Below are 16,990 nucleotides of genomic sequence, written 5' to 3' on the forward strand. Positions count from 1 at the left end.
TGCGTTGACATACCATTTCTCAACAACTACAAATAAAGCATTTAGCTGGACCAGAAATAACATCTGTTAAACACGTGTATGTTTCAATTTTTAACCCTGTTTTATCTTGTCCCATGTGTGTGTCCTGTGTGTGTGTGTGTGTGTGTCCTGTGTGTGTGTCCTGTGTGTGTGTGTGTCCTGTGTGTGTGTTGTGTGTGTGTCCCGTGTGTGTGTCCCGTGTGTGTGTCCCGTGTGTGTGTCCCGTGTGCGTGTGGGTAGAAGGACAGGTTTGTGAAACTCCTAGATCAGCTCCACAACTCCCTGAGGATTGACCTATCCATGTACCGGGTAATGTCAACTTTGACCTTTCTAAACAACTATTTTCTTTACTGTTTACGATTTCTCATTTTATACATATATATTTTATATGTATGTGTTAAGGATATTGAGAGACTTTTAAAGGTGTTTGTGTCAAACACTGTGTTATTCTGTTTAATGAATGGAAGTCATTGTGTTATATTCTGTTTTATGTGGAAGTCATTGTGTTATTTTCTGTTTTATAAATGGAAGTCATTGTGTTATTTTCTGTTTAATAAATGGAAGTCATTGTGTTATTTTCTGTTTAATAAATGGAAGTCATTGTGTTATATTCTGTTTTATGTGGAAGTCATTGTGTTATATTCTGTTTTATGTGGAAGTCATTGTGTTATATTCTGTTTTATAAATGGAAGTCATTGTGTTATATTCTGTTTTATGTGGAAGTCATTGTGTTATATTCTGTTTTATGTGGAAGTCATTGTGTTATTTTCTGTTTTATAAATGGAAGTCATTATGTTATATTCTGTTTTATGTGGAAGTCATTGTGTTATTTTCTGTTTTATAAATGGAAGTCATTGTGTTATATTCTGTTTTATAAATGGAAGTCATTGTGTTATTTTCTGTTTTATAAATGGAAGTCATTATGTTATATTATGTTTTATGTGGAAGTCATTGTGTTATATTCTGTTTTATAAATGGAAGTCATTGTGTTATATTCTGTTTTATGTGGAAGTCATTGTGTTATATTCTGTTTTATAAATGGAAGTCATTGTGTTATATTCTGTTTTATGTGGAAGTCATTGTTTTTGATCCTCTATTCAATAGTTTTTTGTAATTTCTATTAATTTGTTGTTTTTGTATTTCAGTTGTAATGTCTTTGTTTGTAAATATCATGTGTTTTGTGTAATTGTATTCTTCTAATTCCATCTGCATGACACGGTATATGGGCCATTGTATAAGTAGCATTTTCTTGCAGTTTACATGATTATATTTAGCCAGAAGTTGAAAGGCATGAAAGAGGAGATAAAATAGACAAATACAAAAGTATACTCACTATATAAAAATTACATTCTAAGTTACGTAGACCTTCAACAAGCCATGTTTATTTGACCGCCTTGTGATATCTGAACCTATCTTTCAAGAACATATCTCTGTTCCAAACAGTGTTTCTTTGTTTCTACACTCTTTTAAAGTATATATCAGTGTGTTTTTGTCTTTGTAATGGTGTTTCTGTGTTGGTAAGGGCTGTGGTGTTTTTGTCTTTGTAATGGTGTTTTTGTCGGGGTTTGCTGTAAGGGGGTGGTGTCTTTGTTGGTGTCGGTTTGTAAGGGGCGTGCGTGGTGTTTCTGTGTCTTTGTAAGGGCGTGCGTGGTGTTTTTGTGTGTTTGTAAGTCTTTGTAATGGTGTTTCTATGTGTTTGTAATGGTGTGTTTCTGTGTCTTTGTAATGGTGTTTCTGTGTCTTTGTAATGGTGTTTCTGTGTCTTTGTAATGGTGTTTTTGTCTTTGTAATGGTGTTTCTGTGTGTTTGTAATGGTGTTTCTGTGTCTTTGTAATGCTGTTTCTGTGTCTTTGTAATGGTGTTTCTGTGTGTTTGTAGAATAACTTCCCAGCCAGTAGCCCTGAGAGGCTGCAGGACCTCAAGTCCACTGTGGACCTACTGACCAGCATCACCTTCTTCAGGATGAAGGTGAACAAAACAATACCTCATTCATCTTCTTCTTCATCTCTTTTTCATCAAGTCCAAGCTTCTTTCCAGAAAATATGTGGGTTCATAGATGGACTTATTGCTAATCTAGCTCTTGAGTAGCCTCGTACGACCATCTTGATCTCGCGAGCTCACGTTCTGTTTCGCTACAGGGATTCAGTGGAACAAAACGAGAGCACAACGGTGGATCAGGATAGGTCTTGAGGGCTAGGTAACATTTAGCAGCAGTTAAGGTGTATCAGCCATATACTGTTAGTGTCAGGTTAATGGATACTTAGTTGCAATGTTGTTGACAGTCATTGAACATCTACAAACCATCTCCTTGGGACTATCCAAATAATGTGCTACCTGACATCGCTCTCTGAGGAAATAGCAAGCATTTTTTAAATGGTCTGTTTGAGATATACGTTTGAGGTGGGGGTTTTTCTACAATGTATGCTTTGGCAAAAATAGGAGTACAGGATCAAATAAAATAAAATGTTATTAGTCACATGCGCCGAAATACAACAGGTGTAGACCTTACAGTGAAATACTTACTTACGAGCCCCTAACCAACAGTGCAGTTTAAAAAAATATGGATAAGAATAAGAGATGGGAGTAACAAGTAATTAAAGAGCAACAGTGAAAAATAACAATATATACAGGGGGGTGCCGATACAGAGTCAATGTTCGGGGGCACCAGTTAGTTGAGGTAGAATGTAAAGTTGGAAGTTTACATACACCTTAGCCAAAAACATTTAAACTCCGTTTTTCACAATTCCTGACATTTAATCCCAGTAAAAATTCCCTATCTTAGGTCAGTTAGGATCACCACTTTCTTTTAAGAATGTGAAATGTCAGAATAATAGTAGAGAGTATGATTTATTTCAGCTTTTATTTCTTTCATCACATTCCCAGTGGTTCAGAAGTTTACATAAACTCAATTAGTATTTGGTAGCATTGCCTTTAAATTGTTTAACTTGGGTCAAACATTTCGGGAAGCCTTCCACAAGCTTTCAACAATAAGTTGGGTGAATTTTGGCTCATTCCTCCTGACAGAGCTGGTGTAACTGAGTCAGGTTTGTAGGTCTCTTTGCTCGCACACACTTTTTGAGTTCTGCCCACAAATGTTCTATAGGACTGAGGTCAGGGCTTTGTGATGTCCACTCCAATACCTTGACTTTGTTGTCCTTAAGCCATTTTGCCACAACTTTGGAAGTATGCTTGGGGTAATTGTCCATTTGGAAGACCCATTTGCGACCAAGCTTTAACTTCCTGACTGATGTCTTGAGATGTTGCTTCAATATATCCACATAATTTTCCTTCCTCATGAAGCCATCTATTTTGTGAAGTACACCAGTCCCTCCTGCAGCAAAGCACCCCCACAACATGATGCTGCCACACCCGTGCTTCACGGTTGGGATGGTATTCTTCGGCTTGCAAGCCTCCCCCTTTTTCCGCCAAACATAACGATGGTCATTATGGCCAAACAGTTCTATTTTTGATTCATCAGACCAGAGGACATTTCTCCAAAAAGTACGGTCTTTGTCCCCATGTGCAGTTGCAAACCATAGTCTGGCTTTTTTTATGGCGGTTTTGGAGCAGTGGATTCTTCCTTGCTGAGCGGCCTTTCAGGTTATGTCGATATAGGACTCGTTTTACTGTGGATATAGATAATTTTGTACCTGTTTCCTCCAGCATCTTCACAAGGTTCTTTGCTGTTGTTCTGGGATTGATTTGCACTTTTGGCACAAAAGTACGCTCATCTCTAGGAGACAGAACGCGTCTCCTTTTTGAGCGGTATGACTGCTGCGTGGACCCATGGTGTTTATACTTGCGTACTATTGTTTGTACAGATGAATGTGGTACCTTCAGGCTTTTGGAAATTGTTCCCAAGGATGAGCCAGACTTGTAGAGGTCTACAAGTGTTTTTCTGAGGTCTTGGCTGATTTCTTTTTGATTTTCCCATGATATCAAGGAAAGAGGCACTGAGTTTGAAGGTAGGTCTTGAAATACATCCACAGGTACACCTCCAATTGACTCAAATTATGTCAATTAGCCTATCAGAAGCTTCTATAGCCATGACATCATTTTCTGGAATTTTCCAAGCTGTTTAAAGGCACAGTCAACTTAGTTTATGTAAACTTCTGACCCACTGGAATTGTGATGCAGTGAATTATAAGTGAAATAATCTGTCTGTAAACAATTTTGGGAAAAAATACTTGTGTCATGCACAAAGTAGATGTCCTAACTGACTTGACAAAACTATAGTTTGTTAACAAGAAATTTGTGGAGTGGTTGAAAAACGAGTTTTAATGACTCCAACCTAAGTGTATGTAAACTTCCGACTTCAACTTTATGTGTAGGTTTAGTTTATTAAAGTGACTATGCACAGATGACAACAGAGTGGCAGTGGTGTGGGGAGGGGAGGGGGGCGGGGCAATGCAAATAGTCTGGGTAGCCATTTGACTAGATGTTTAGGAGTCTTATGGCTTGGGGGTAGAAGCTGTTTAGAAGCCTCTTGGACCTAGATTTGGCGCTCCGGTACCGCTTGCCATGTGGTAGCAGAGAGAACAGTCTATGACTAGGGTGGCTGGAGTCTTTGACAATGTTTAGGGCCTTCCTCTGACACCGCCTGGTATAGAGGTCCTGGATGGCAGGAAGCTTGGCCCCAGTGATGTACTGGGCCTCTGTAGTGCCTTGCGGTCGGAGGCCGAGCAGTTGCCACACCAGGCAGTGATGCAACCAGTCAGGATGCTCTCGATGGTGCAGCTGTAGAACCTTTTGAGGATCTGAGGACCCATGCCAAATCTTTTCAGTCTCCTGAGGGGGAGTAGGTTTTGTCGTACCCGCTTCACGACTGTCAAGGTGTGCTTGGACCATGTAAGTTTGTTGGTGAACTTGAAGCTGTAGAACCTGCTCCACTGCAGCCTCGTCGATGGGGCGTGCTCAGTCCTCTTTTTCCTGTAGTCCACAATCATCTCCTTTGTCTTGATCACGCTGAGGGAGAGGTTGTTATCCTGGCACCACACGGCCAGGTGTCTGACCTTCCTATAGGCTATCTCGTTGTTGTCGGTGATCAGGGCATGATCTGTTGTGTCATCGGCAAATTTAATGATGGTGTTGGAGTCGTGCCTGGCCGTGCAGTCGTGAGTGAACAGGGAGTACAGGAGGGGGCTGAGCACACACCCCTGAGGGGCCCCTGTGTTGAGGATCAGCGTGGCAGATGTGTTGTTACCTACCCTTATCACCTGGGGGAGGCCCGTCAGGAAGTCTTGGATCCAGTTGCAGAGGGAGGTGTTTAGTCCCAGGGTCCTTAGCTTATTGATAAGCTTTGAGGGCACTATGGTGTTGAACGCTGAGCTGTAGTCAATGAATAGCATTCTCACATAGGTGTTCCTTTTGTCCAGGTGGAAAAGGGCAGTGTGGAGTGCAATAGAGATTGCATCATCTGTGGATCTGTTGGGGCGGTATGCAAATTGAGTGGGTCTAGGGTTTCTGGGATGACGGTGTTGATGTGAGCTTTGACCAGCCTTTCAAAGACTATGTGCTTTTAAAAGTGAGATTTTCACTGGTCAGTTACTTTAAGGTCAACGGCATCAAAAACATTTTGCAGTGGCCATCAGTCTCTGGACTTCAGCCCCATTGAAAACCTGTGGTTTGAATTGAAGAGGGCAGACCATAAGCGCAGATGAAGGATATCAAGGATCTAGAAATATTCTGTATGGAGGACTGGTCTAAGATCCCTCCCAATGTTCTCCAGTCTCTTCAAATATATTTTGTAAAAGCTTTGTGCCGTTATCCTCACAAGGTATTGAAAACAGGGGTGCCAATAATTGTTTTGCTCATCTTTATCAAGAGTGACAATGTTTTGGACCTGACTGTACATTCTAATGCTAAACGAACTGACCTCTCACCCTCCTGTGTGATCAGGTCCAGGAGCTGCAGAGCCCCCCCAGGGCCAGTCAGGTGGTGAAGGACTGTGTCAAAGCCTGTCTCAACTCCACCTACGAATACATCTTCAACAACTGTCACGAACTCTACAGCAGAGAGTACCAGACAGACCCTGTGAGTATGTGTGAGTGTGTGTGTTTATGTGCGTGTGTTCACGTTGTTGTGGCAGAAATTGGGTGAGCTGTTGTAACTTCTCAAGTGTTATCGTCTGTTCTGTGTTGGACTGTGATGCTATGCCTGTCATAGACTCCTGGTATGTCTGCACCCTAACACAAGACCACTGTTGCTTGTATAAAGAACTGTTGTGTAAACAATGTGATTGTATTATTACCTCTCGCTATATAAGGGACATGGAAGCATTTACTCTGGGAGCTCCTTCCCTGACTGAGATCAGAGAGGGATCTACCTTGCAGCTGCTCGAATGTATTAAAGATTCACTATAATCATTATAAATTAGTCTCTGCCTAATCTTTGGATCGAATTTTCCACAACAACGTGAGCGCATACATTTGTGTGTGTTTTTGTGTGTTTATGTGTGTTCATGTGAGTGCTTGCCTGTGTGTATGTCTGTGCCTGACCTTCCTCTCTCTCTCCAGGCTAAGGCTGATGTTCCAGAAGAGCAGGGTCCCAGTATCAAGAACTTGGACTTCTGGTCCAAACTCATCACCCTCATCGTCTCCATCATAGAGGAAGACAAGAACTCCTACACACCCTGTCTCAACCAGTGAGTCTCTCCCTCTCTCTCACTCTGTCCCCTCTGACTCTCTCTCTCTCTCTCTCTCTCTCTCTCTCTCTCTCTCTCTCTCTCTCTCTCTCTCTCTCTCTCCTCTCCTCTCTCTCTCTCTGTCCCTCTGTCTCTGACTCTCACTCTCTGACTCTCTCTCTCACTTTCTCTCTCTGACTCTCTCTCTCTGACTCTCTCTCTCTCTCGACTCTCTCTCTCACTCTCTCTCTCTCTCTGACTCTCTCTCTCTGACTCTCTCTCTCCCTCTGACTCTCTCTCTCTCTCTCCCTCTGACTCTCTCTCTCTATGTCTCTCTCTCTCTCTCTGTCCCTCTGTCTCTGACTCTGACTCTCACTCTCTCTCTCTGACTCTCTCTCTCACTTTCTCTCTCTGACCTCTCTCTCTCTGACTCGCTCTCTCTGACTCTCTCTCTCTCTGACTATCTCTCTCTGACTCTCTCTCTCTCTCTGACTCTCTCTCTCTGACTCTCTCTCTCCCTCTGACTCTCTCTCTCTCTCTCTCTCTCTGACTCTCTCTCTCTCTCTCTCTGACTCTCTCTCTCTGACTCTCTTTCTCTCTCTGACTCTCTTTCTCTCTCTGACTCTCTTTCTCTCTCTGACTCTCTTTCTCTCTCTGACTCTCTTTCTCTCTCTGACTCTCTCTCTCTCTGACTCTCTCTCTCTCTCTGACTCTCTCCCTCTGACTCTCTTTCTCTCTCTGACTCTCTCTCTGACTCTCTCTCTCTGACTCTCTCTCTCTGTCTCTTTTCTCTCTCCCTCTCTCTCCCTCTGACTCTCTCCCTCTGACTCTTTCTCTCTCTGACTATCTCTCTCTCTCTTTGACTCTCTCCCTCTGACTCTCTCCCTCTCTGACTCTCTTTCTCTCTCTGACTATCTCTCTCTCTCTTTGACTCTCTCTCTCTCTCTCTCTCTCTCTCTCTCTCTCTCTCTGACTATCTCTCTCTCTCTTTGACTCTCTCTCTCTCTCTCTCTCTCTCTCTCTCTCTCTCTCTCTCTCTCTCTCTCTCTCTCTCTCTCTCTCTCTCTCTCTCTCTCTCTCTCTCTCTGAACACTGTTCTCCTGTCCCGCGCAGGTTTCCTCAGGAACTGAATGTGGGCGTGATCAGTGCAGAGGTCATGTGGAACATGTTTGCTCAAGACATGAGATATGCCATGGAGGGTAAGTGTGTGTGCGTTCGTCCGTGTGTGAGTTTGTGTGCCTGTGTGTACTATGAGTGAATATGTTCCAAATCTCCCCCTACCATTCTGTATCATTCTCAGAGCATGAGAAGAACCGGCTGTGTAAGAGTGCTGATTACATGAACCTGCACTTCAAGGTGAAGTGGCTCTACAACGAATACTGCAAAGAGCTGCCCACCTTCCAGAAACGTGTACCTGAGTACCCAGCGTGAGTGTCCTTCATCTCATTCAGCTCTTTTTTTATGGAAGGTCCACTGATTTTTGTATTGGGGGGGTGGGTAATCACATATTGAGAGGTTTTTGTGGACCCCTTCTCTGCCGCCTCATAGGTGGTTCGAGCCGTTTGTCATCCAGTGGTTGGACGAGAACGAGGAAGTGTCCAGAGACTTCCTGCACGGTGCCCTAGTGAGGGACACAAAGGACGGGGTAAATTCACATCTATTTCCTCTCTGAGATATGTTTTGTTTTGCAGGCCCCTATTTATGTGGCATTTGCTAGTCAATACATGGTCAAATTGTAATTATGTAGTTATTTGTCAATAATAATTGTTTATTTGAGATTCATTGAAATGATTTAAAACTCTAAGCTAAAGTAACTTTATACATGATGAAAAGCTATGTCTGTGTAGGTCCATTCGACCAGTTGCAATATGCAGTTTCACTGGACAAGCTGCAAAGGTTGTAAACACCCAACACAGAAGTTACTGCTTCCTCCCTCTATCCATCCATCCCTCCCTCTATTCATCCATCCCTCCCTCTATCCATCCATCCCTCCCTCTATCCATCCATCCCTCCCTCTATCCATCCCTCCCTCCCTCTATCCATCCATCCCTCCCTCTATCCATCCATCCCTCCCTCCCTCTATCCATCCCTCCCTCTATCCATACATCCCTCCCTCTATCCATCCCTCCCTCCCTCTATCCATCCCTCCCTCTATCCATCCATCCCTCCCTCTATCCATCCCTCCCTCTATCCATCCCTCCCTCTATCCATCCCTCTATCCATCCATCCCTCCCTCTATCCATCCCTCCCTCTATCCCTCCCTCTATCCATCCCTCCCTCTATCCATCCCTCCCTCTATCCATCCCTCCCTCTATCCATCCCTCCCTCTATCCATCCCTCCCTCTATCCATCCCTCCCTCTATCCATCCCTCCCTCTATCCCTCCCTCCCTCTGTCCATCCCTCCCTCTGTCCATCCCTCCCTCTATCCATCCATCCATCCCTCTATCCTCCCTCCCTCCATCCATCCCTCCCTCTATCCATCCCTCCCTCTATCCTCCCTCCCTCTATCCTCCCTCCCTCTATCCATCCATCCATCCCTCTATCCTCCCTCCCTCTGTCCATCCCTCCCTCTATCCATCCATCCCTCCCTCTATCCATCCCTCCCTCTATCCATCCCTCCCTCTATCCATCCATCCCTCCCTCTATCCATCCATCCCTCCCTCTATCCATCCCTCCCTCTATCCATCCCTCCCTCTATCCTCCCTCCCTCTGTCCATCCCTCCCTCTATCCATCCCTCCCTCTATCCATCCATCCCTCCCTCTATCCTCCCTCCCTCTATCCATCCATCCCTCCCTCTATCCATCCCTCCCTCTATCCATCCCTCCCTCTATCCTCCCTCCCTCTGTCCATCCCTCCCTCTATCCATCCCTCCCTCTATCCATCCATCCATCCCTCTATCCTCCCTCCCTCTGTCCATTCCTCCCTCTATCCATCCCTCCCTCTATCCATCCCTCCCTCTATCCATCCCTCCCTCTATCCATCCATCCCTCTATCCTCCCTCCCTCTATCCATCCCTCCCTCTGTCCATCCCTCCCTCTATCCATCCCTCCCTCTATCCATCCATCCCTCTATCCTCCCTCCCTCTATCCATCCCTCCCTCTGTCCATCCCTCCCTCTATCCATCCCTCCCTCTATCCATCCCTCCCTCTATCCATCCATCCCTCTATCCATCCCTCCCTCTATCCATCCCTCCCTCTATCCTCCCTCCCTCTATCCATCCCTCCCTCTATCCTCCCTCCCTCTATCCATCCATCCCTCCCTCTATCATCCCTCCCTCTATCCATCCATCCCTCTATCCTCCCTCCCTCTGTCCATCCCTCCCTCTATCCATCCCTCCCTCTGTCCATCCCTCCCTCTATCCATCCCTCCCTCTATCCATCCCTCCCTCTATCCATCCCTCCCTCTATCCATCCCTCCCTCTATCCATCCCTCCCTCTGTCCATCCCTCCCTCTATCCATCCCTCCCTCTATCCATCCCTCCCTCTATCCTCCCTCCCTCTATCCATCCCTCCCTCTATCCATCCATCCCTCTATCCATCCCTCCCTCCCGCTATCCATCCCTCCCTCTCGCTATCCCTCCCTCCCTCCCGCTATCCCTCCCTCCCTCCCTCCCTTCCTCCTTCTATCTCTCCCTTCCTCCCTCTATCTCTCCCTTCCTCCCTCTATCATCCCTCCCTCCCTTCCTCTTTCTATCTCTCCCTTTCTCCCTCTATCCCTCCCTCCCGCTATCCCTCCCTCCCTCCCTCCCTTCCTCCCTCCATCCCTCCCTTCCTCCCTCTATCCCTCCATCACGCCCTCATCCCTCCCTCCAACACACTTACATCATGTGTACTTCCCTTACTCAACACACAACAGCCTCCTTCTCTCTCACACACACACACACACGCACGCACGCACACACACTCGGGTCAATGTAGATGAGTAGGTTCTCTCCCCCCATTTGTCGGTGGTCCTTGGGGTCCAATTACTGTCGCCTACAGCAGCTTCCTGTTTCCTGTGTCAGCAGGAAACCAGTCCCACCGCCACCCCCCTCCTTCACGACATGATCAATAATTCTCTAATGACAGAAGTGTTAATGAGGCCTCTGCTCCCCATCATATCACTAATCACCATTCACATGATGAAGAGAGGAACCAGCCACACACACTGTCAATTCATAGAGAATTCAACAGCACCAGTGCCATCTATCTGTAAAGTATAAGATGAAATGTATTGGCTTGAGAAAGGGGGCATCCCTCTCCTGTTCCTTGAAGTGTGGGGATCCCAGTAGTGCCTTTTGTAAGATATCCGAGTGCTTTTTAACCCCCCCGCCTCTCTTCCCCCATACAGTTCCAGGTAACGTCAGAGCATGCTTTGTTCTCCTGTTCGGTGGTGGATGTGTTCTCTCAGCTCAACCAGAGCTTTGAGATCATACGCAAGTTAGAGTGTCCTGACCCCCAGATCGTAGGCAACTACATGAAGAGATTCGCCAAGGTACCACCCTTAGGCCTTACCAATATGGCCGACAATAACACAGATATGGTTAAATGATGCAGAAGATGTTCATTCAGATGATAAACATCTCTCCGTCTCTCTCTCTCTCTCTCTGTCTCTCTCTCTCTCTCTCTCTCTCTGTATCGCTGTATCTCTGTCTCTCTCTCTGTATCTCTGTATGTCTCTCTGTCTCTCTCTCTGTATCACTGTATCTCTCTATCTGTATATCTCTCTCTCTCTCTGTCGCTCTCTCTCTGTCTCTCTCTCTCGCTCTCTCTCTCTCTGTATCTCTCTCTCTCTCTCTCTGTGTATCTCTCTCTGTGTATCTCTCTCTCTGTATCTCTCTCTCTGTATCTCTCTCTCTGTGTCTCTCTCTCTGTATCTCTCTGTCTCTCTCTGTCTCTCTCGCTCTGTATCTCTATCTATGTGTCTCTCTCTGTATCTCTGTATCTCTATGTGTCTCTCTCTCTCTCTGTGTCTCTCTCTCTCTCTCTGTATCTCTGTATCTCTATGTGTATCTCTCTCTGTGTCTCTCTCTCTCTGTATCTCTGTATCTCTCTCTCTCTCTCTCTGTCTCTCTCTGTCTCTCTCTGTCTCTCTCTGTCTCTCTCTCTCAGACCATCGGCAACGTTCTCCTGTCCTATGCTGAGATCATTTCCAAAGAGTTCCCTAAACAATGTGGGAACAAAGAGAAAGAGAAAGTGGTAGGTTAGAGAAACTGTATGTGTAAGGGCAGGAGTGTTTGATTAGCTGGATGTGGTGTAAGGGGAAAAGCTGGACTGGCTCATCTATAGTCAACACTCACTGAGCCTCTGTCTGTCTGTCTGTCTGTCTGTCTGTCTGTCTGTCTGTCTGTCTGTCTGTCTGTCTGTCTGTCTGTCTGTCTGTCTGTCTGTCTGTCTGTCTGTCTGTCTGTCTGCTCATATCAGCAAGATACAAGTTGTCTGTCTGTCTGTCTGTCTGCTCATATCAGCAAGATACAGAGAGAGATGTAAAATATGATCTCTCCTTATTTGTGTCTTCTTCAGCCCTGCATCATCATGAATAACATCCAACAGCTGAGAGTGCAGCTGGAGAAGATGTTTGAGGCCATGGGAGGCAAAAACGTGAGTCTGTCAACGCCCATCACTCAGACCTCTATGAGTCATCCCTCAGACCTCTGAGTCATCACTCAGACCTCTATGAGTCATCCCTCAGACCTCTATGAGTCATCACACAGACCTCTATGAGTCATCCCTCAGACCTCTATGAGTCATCACACAGACCTCTATGAGTCATCACTCAGACCTCTAGAGTCATCACTCAGACATCTAGAGTCATCACTCAGACCTCTAGAGTCATCACTCAGACCTCTAGAGTCATCACTCAGACCTCTAGAGTCATCACTCAGACCTCTATGAGTCATCACTCAGAGCTCTAGAGTCATCCTTCAGAGCTCTAGAGTCATCCCTCAGAGCTCTAGAGTCATCCCTCAGACCTCTAGAGTCATCCCTCAGACCTCTAGAGTCATCACTCAGACCTCTAGAGTCATCACTCAGAGCTCTAGAGTCATCCCTCAGACCTCTATGAGTCATCACTCAGACCTCTAGAGTCATCACTCAGACCTCTACGAGTCATCACTCAGACCTCTACGAGTCATCACTCAGACCTCTACGAGTCATCACTCAGACCTCTAGAGTCATCACTCAGACCTCTATGAGTCATCACTCAGACCTCTACGAGTCATCACTCAGACCTCTATGAGTCATCACACAAACCATATTGTAAAAATGTATACCTACAATGTAATTACACTGTACCTACAGTATGTCATTTACTAAATACATGTATATAGGACACTTCCTGCTATGTAAATACATGTATTAAGGACACTTCCTCCTATGTAAATAAATGTATTATTAAGGACACTTACTACCTGCCCCCAGCTGAACGTGGAGGCGAGTGACTTCCTGAAGGACCTGCAATTAAAGCTCAACAACGTCATGGACGACCTTAGTAGGATCTTCGCTGTCAGGTGTGTGTTTGTGTGTTTGTGTGTGCGGACTTGTTTAGTTGAAACATGGCGCTTTCAGGGTCGTATTCATTAGGACATGCAATGGAAAACGTTTTGGAACTCCCTCTTTCAATCAGTTTTATTCCGCTTAGTGCCCAATGAATACAACCCAGAGTTGTGGGTTTTGATGGTTGTCTCTGTGTCTGTCTGTATATAGTTTTCAGCCCCAGATTGAGGAAAATGTAAAGCAGATGGGGGATATCTTGGGCCAGGTGAAGGGACAGACTGTTACAGACAACAACAGCGTGGCCGGGGACGCAGACAATGTCCTGCAGCCCATCATGGACTTCCTCGACACCAAGTGAGACACAAGAGACCGAGCCGCGCACACACACACACACACACACACACACACACCACACACACACACACACACACACACACACACACACACACACACACACACACACACACACACAAAAAACACTTCAAAGATGCCAAATTTGCCACATACACTACCAAAGGTATGTGGACACCTGCTCGATGAACATTGAACATCTCATTCCAAAATCATGGGCATTAATATGGAGTTGGTCCCCCTTTGCTGCTATAACAACCTCCACTCTTCTGGGAAGGCTTTCCACTGGATGTTTGATCGTTGCTACGGGGACTTACTTCCATTCAGCCACAAGAGCATTAGTAAGGTCGGGCACTGATGTTGGGCGATTAGGCCTGGCTCGCAGTTGGCGTTCCGATTAATCTCAAAGGTGTTGGATGGCGTTGAGGTCAGGGCTCTGTGCAGTCCAGTCAAGTTCTTTCGATCTCGACAAACCATTTCTGTATGGACCTTGCTTTGTGCACAGGGGCATTGTCACGCTGAAACAGGAAAGGGCCTTCCCCAAACTGTTGCCACAAAGTTGGAAGCACAGAATTGTCTAGAATGCCATTGTATGCTGTAACATTAACATTTCCCTTCACTGTAACTAAGGGGCCTAGCCAGAACCATGATAAACAGCCCCAGACCATTACTCCTCCTCCACCAAACTTTATAGTTGGCACTATGCATTGGGGCAGGTAGCGTTCCCCTGGCATCCACCAACCCAGATTTGTCCGTCGGACTGCCAGATGGTGAAGTGTGATTCATCACTCCAGAGAACGCATTTCCACTGCTCCAGAGTCCAACTTTACACCACTCCAGCTGACGCTTGGCATTGAGGATGGTGATCTTAGGCTTGTGTGAGGCTGCTCGGCATTGGAAACCCATTTCATGAAGCTCCTGACGAACAGTTCTTGTGCTGAAGTTGCTTCCAGAGGCAGTTTGGAACTCTGTAGTGAGTGTTGCAATCGAGGACAGATGATTTTTACCTGAGCCATTGTTGCTCCTAGACATTTCCGCTTCATATTAACTGCGCTTACAGTTGACTGGGACAGCTCTAGCAGGGCAGACATTTGACAAACTGACTTGTTGGAAAGATGGTATCCTATGACTGTTCCAAGTTGAAAGTCACTGAGCCAATGTTTGTCTGTGGAGATTGCATGGCTGTGTGCTGAATTTTATACACCTGTCAGCAACGGGTGTGGCTGAAATAGCGGAATGCATTAATTTGAAGGGGTGTCCACATACTTTTGACATGTAGTGTATTGGTCACATACAAGTCTCTGAAGTCAAACAAGACATTCAGATTATAATGGGGAGGTCCATGTAATAACGCTAACTACTAGCCCCAGCCCTAATGCTAACTACTAGCCCCAGCCCTAACGCTAACTACTAGCCCCAGCCCTAATGCTAACTACTAGCCCCAGCCCTAACGCTAACTACTAGCCCCAGCCCTAAGGCTAACTACTATCCCCAGCCCTAACGCTAACTACTAGCCCCAGCCCTAACGCTAACTACTAGCCCCAGCCCTAACGCTAACTACTAGCCCCAGCCCTAAAGCTAACTACTAGCCCTAAAGCTAACTACTAGCCCTAACGCTAACTACTAGTCCTAACGCTAACTACTAGCCCCAGCCCTAACACTAACTACTAGCCCAACGCTAACTACTAGCCCCAGCCCTAACACTAACTACTAGCCCCAGCCCTAACGCTAACTACTAGCCCCAGCCCTAACGCTAACTACTATCCCCAGCCCCAATGCTAACTACTAGCCCCAGCCCCAATGCTAACTACCAGCCACAATGCTAACTACTAGCCCCAACGCTAACTACTAGCCCCAACGCTAACCGTAACCTTAGCAAGCAGTTGCTTATCAACAGATAATTTGTTGATAGTCCATCTGTTGATGTTAGCTGGTCATACTATCTGGACTATCCAAATAAAGTGTGACCCCATTAATTTCCTCCCTTTTTTCTACTTTTATCAGTACGGTCTAGCTTAAATGTATTATTAACAGTCAATCCATACTTTAGTGTCAAAAGGTATTGTAACCTAATAAACTACTCAAAATACACACAACCTGACAAAGAAAACCCATGAACATATTTCATTGACAATCGTGTCACCTTCCATCCTTGTCTAGACAAGCTGGTAAAGTAGGCGGCCGTCTCGTCTGGTAAAGTAGGCGGCCGTCTCGTCTGGTAAAGTAGGCGGCCGTCTCGTCTGGTAAAGTAGGCGGCCGTCTCGTCTGGTAAAGTAGGCGGCCGTCTCGTCTGGTAAAGTAGGCAGCCGTCTCGTCTGGTAAAGTAGGCAGCCGTCTCGTCTGGGGCCCTGATAGAGGGATGCGGGTTGAGAGTCAGAAGCAGACCAGGCTGTGAATGTGATGTAAGGGTGACACAGTCACAACAATATTGGAGTTGGCTTGAAAAAGCTTGTAGCAATACAATCCCAGCGAGGTTTTGGAACATATGATTGTTGCTGCAAATTGGACAACCTGAGGGGATGGTGTTCAGCAGATGTTATATCCACATACATTATCTATATAGTCGTTTCAATGGGAGAAACAAAGGGTTTTTCCAGTGTACATCAAGGAAAACCCATGATGTTAAACTGTAGGGGGTTTGTTATACTGATGCTAAGGAAAGTAATTAATTGCTACTAAACAGTTATAGTTGGTTGGCTGTAGATGGTTTCTGCAATCTGAAGTTTAAAAAGGTTGAAAATGCACACACACACACTCCCTCCTTCCCTCTCTCTCTCTTCTGCATGGGTGTACTAAGATGTATTCTCTCCTCTCTAGTCTGTCGCTGTTTGCTAAGATCTGTGAGAAGACTGTGCTGAAGAGAGTGCTGAAGGAACTGTGGAAGCTGGTCATTAACACTATGGAGAAAAGCATTGTGCTTCCACCGTTCACAGACCAGTCGGTGAGTAACACACACACACACACACACACACACACACACACACACACACACACACACACCACACACACACACACACACACACACACACACACACACACACACACACACATATTTTCTTATGTCTAAAAACCTGAGCCTAATTCTCTTCCATACATTCTCTCTGCTACCAGTCCTTTAAAATGATTTTCCATAGTATAATACAGTATCTACCATTCATTTAGAAATATGAAGTTGTGAACGTACTCTTTGGCTAGAATAAGATGTAGAGGATTCAATGGTTACTTCCTGGTTGTTAATTTGTTGAGATGGGCCTGTGCAGTTTCACTGACCCCCTCTCTCTCGCCATCGCCCCACCCTCTCCTCCTCAGGTTATAGTAAGTACTGTGTGTGTTTGTGTGTCTGTGATGTGAGTGTGTGCGTGTGTGTGTCCGCGCTCGCGTGAATGAGTGTGTGTGTGTTTCTCCCTGTATGATGTCTGTCAGCACGGACACACGGAGTCCTCTGCTACCTGTGACATCACTCCTCTTGTCCCCATGCTACTCAGTGTAACCCCCTGTCTCAGATTTATTCCCTGCCCCTAGGC

General features: G+C 45.7%; 1 protein-coding gene across 1 annotated transcript in view; it reads left to right on the top strand.

Annotated features, from left to right (window-relative positions):
- Positions 1-16,990, top strand: part of LOC106569526 (protein unc-13 homolog A) — a 114,752-nt gene that overhangs the window by 76,041 nt on the left and 21,721 nt on the right. The window contains exons 22-34 of the mRNA XM_082960977.1: positions 259-327; positions 1,897-1,986; positions 5,917-6,051; positions 6,534-6,661; positions 7,754-7,839; positions 7,941-8,067; positions 8,189-8,285; positions 10,972-11,115; positions 11,733-11,819; positions 12,144-12,221; positions 13,041-13,129; positions 13,326-13,469; positions 16,284-16,407. Of these exons, the coding sequence (XP_082817103.1) occupies positions 259-327; positions 1,897-1,986; positions 5,917-6,051; positions 6,534-6,661; positions 7,754-7,839; positions 7,941-8,067; positions 8,189-8,285; positions 10,972-11,115; positions 11,733-11,819; positions 12,144-12,221; positions 13,041-13,129; positions 13,326-13,469; positions 16,284-16,407 (1,398 nt within the window). The remainder of the gene's footprint in view (positions 1-258; positions 328-1,896; positions 1,987-5,916; positions 6,052-6,533; positions 6,662-7,753; positions 7,840-7,940; positions 8,068-8,188; positions 8,286-10,971; positions 11,116-11,732; positions 11,820-12,143; positions 12,222-13,040; positions 13,130-13,325; positions 13,470-16,283; positions 16,408-16,990) is intronic.

The sequence above is a fragment of the Salmo salar genome, chromosome 14 (genome assembly GCF_965601325.2).
Source record: "Salmo salar chromosome 14, fSalSal1, whole genome shotgun sequence".
NCBI lineage: Eukaryota > Metazoa > Chordata > Actinopteri > Salmoniformes > Salmonidae > Salmo > Salmo salar.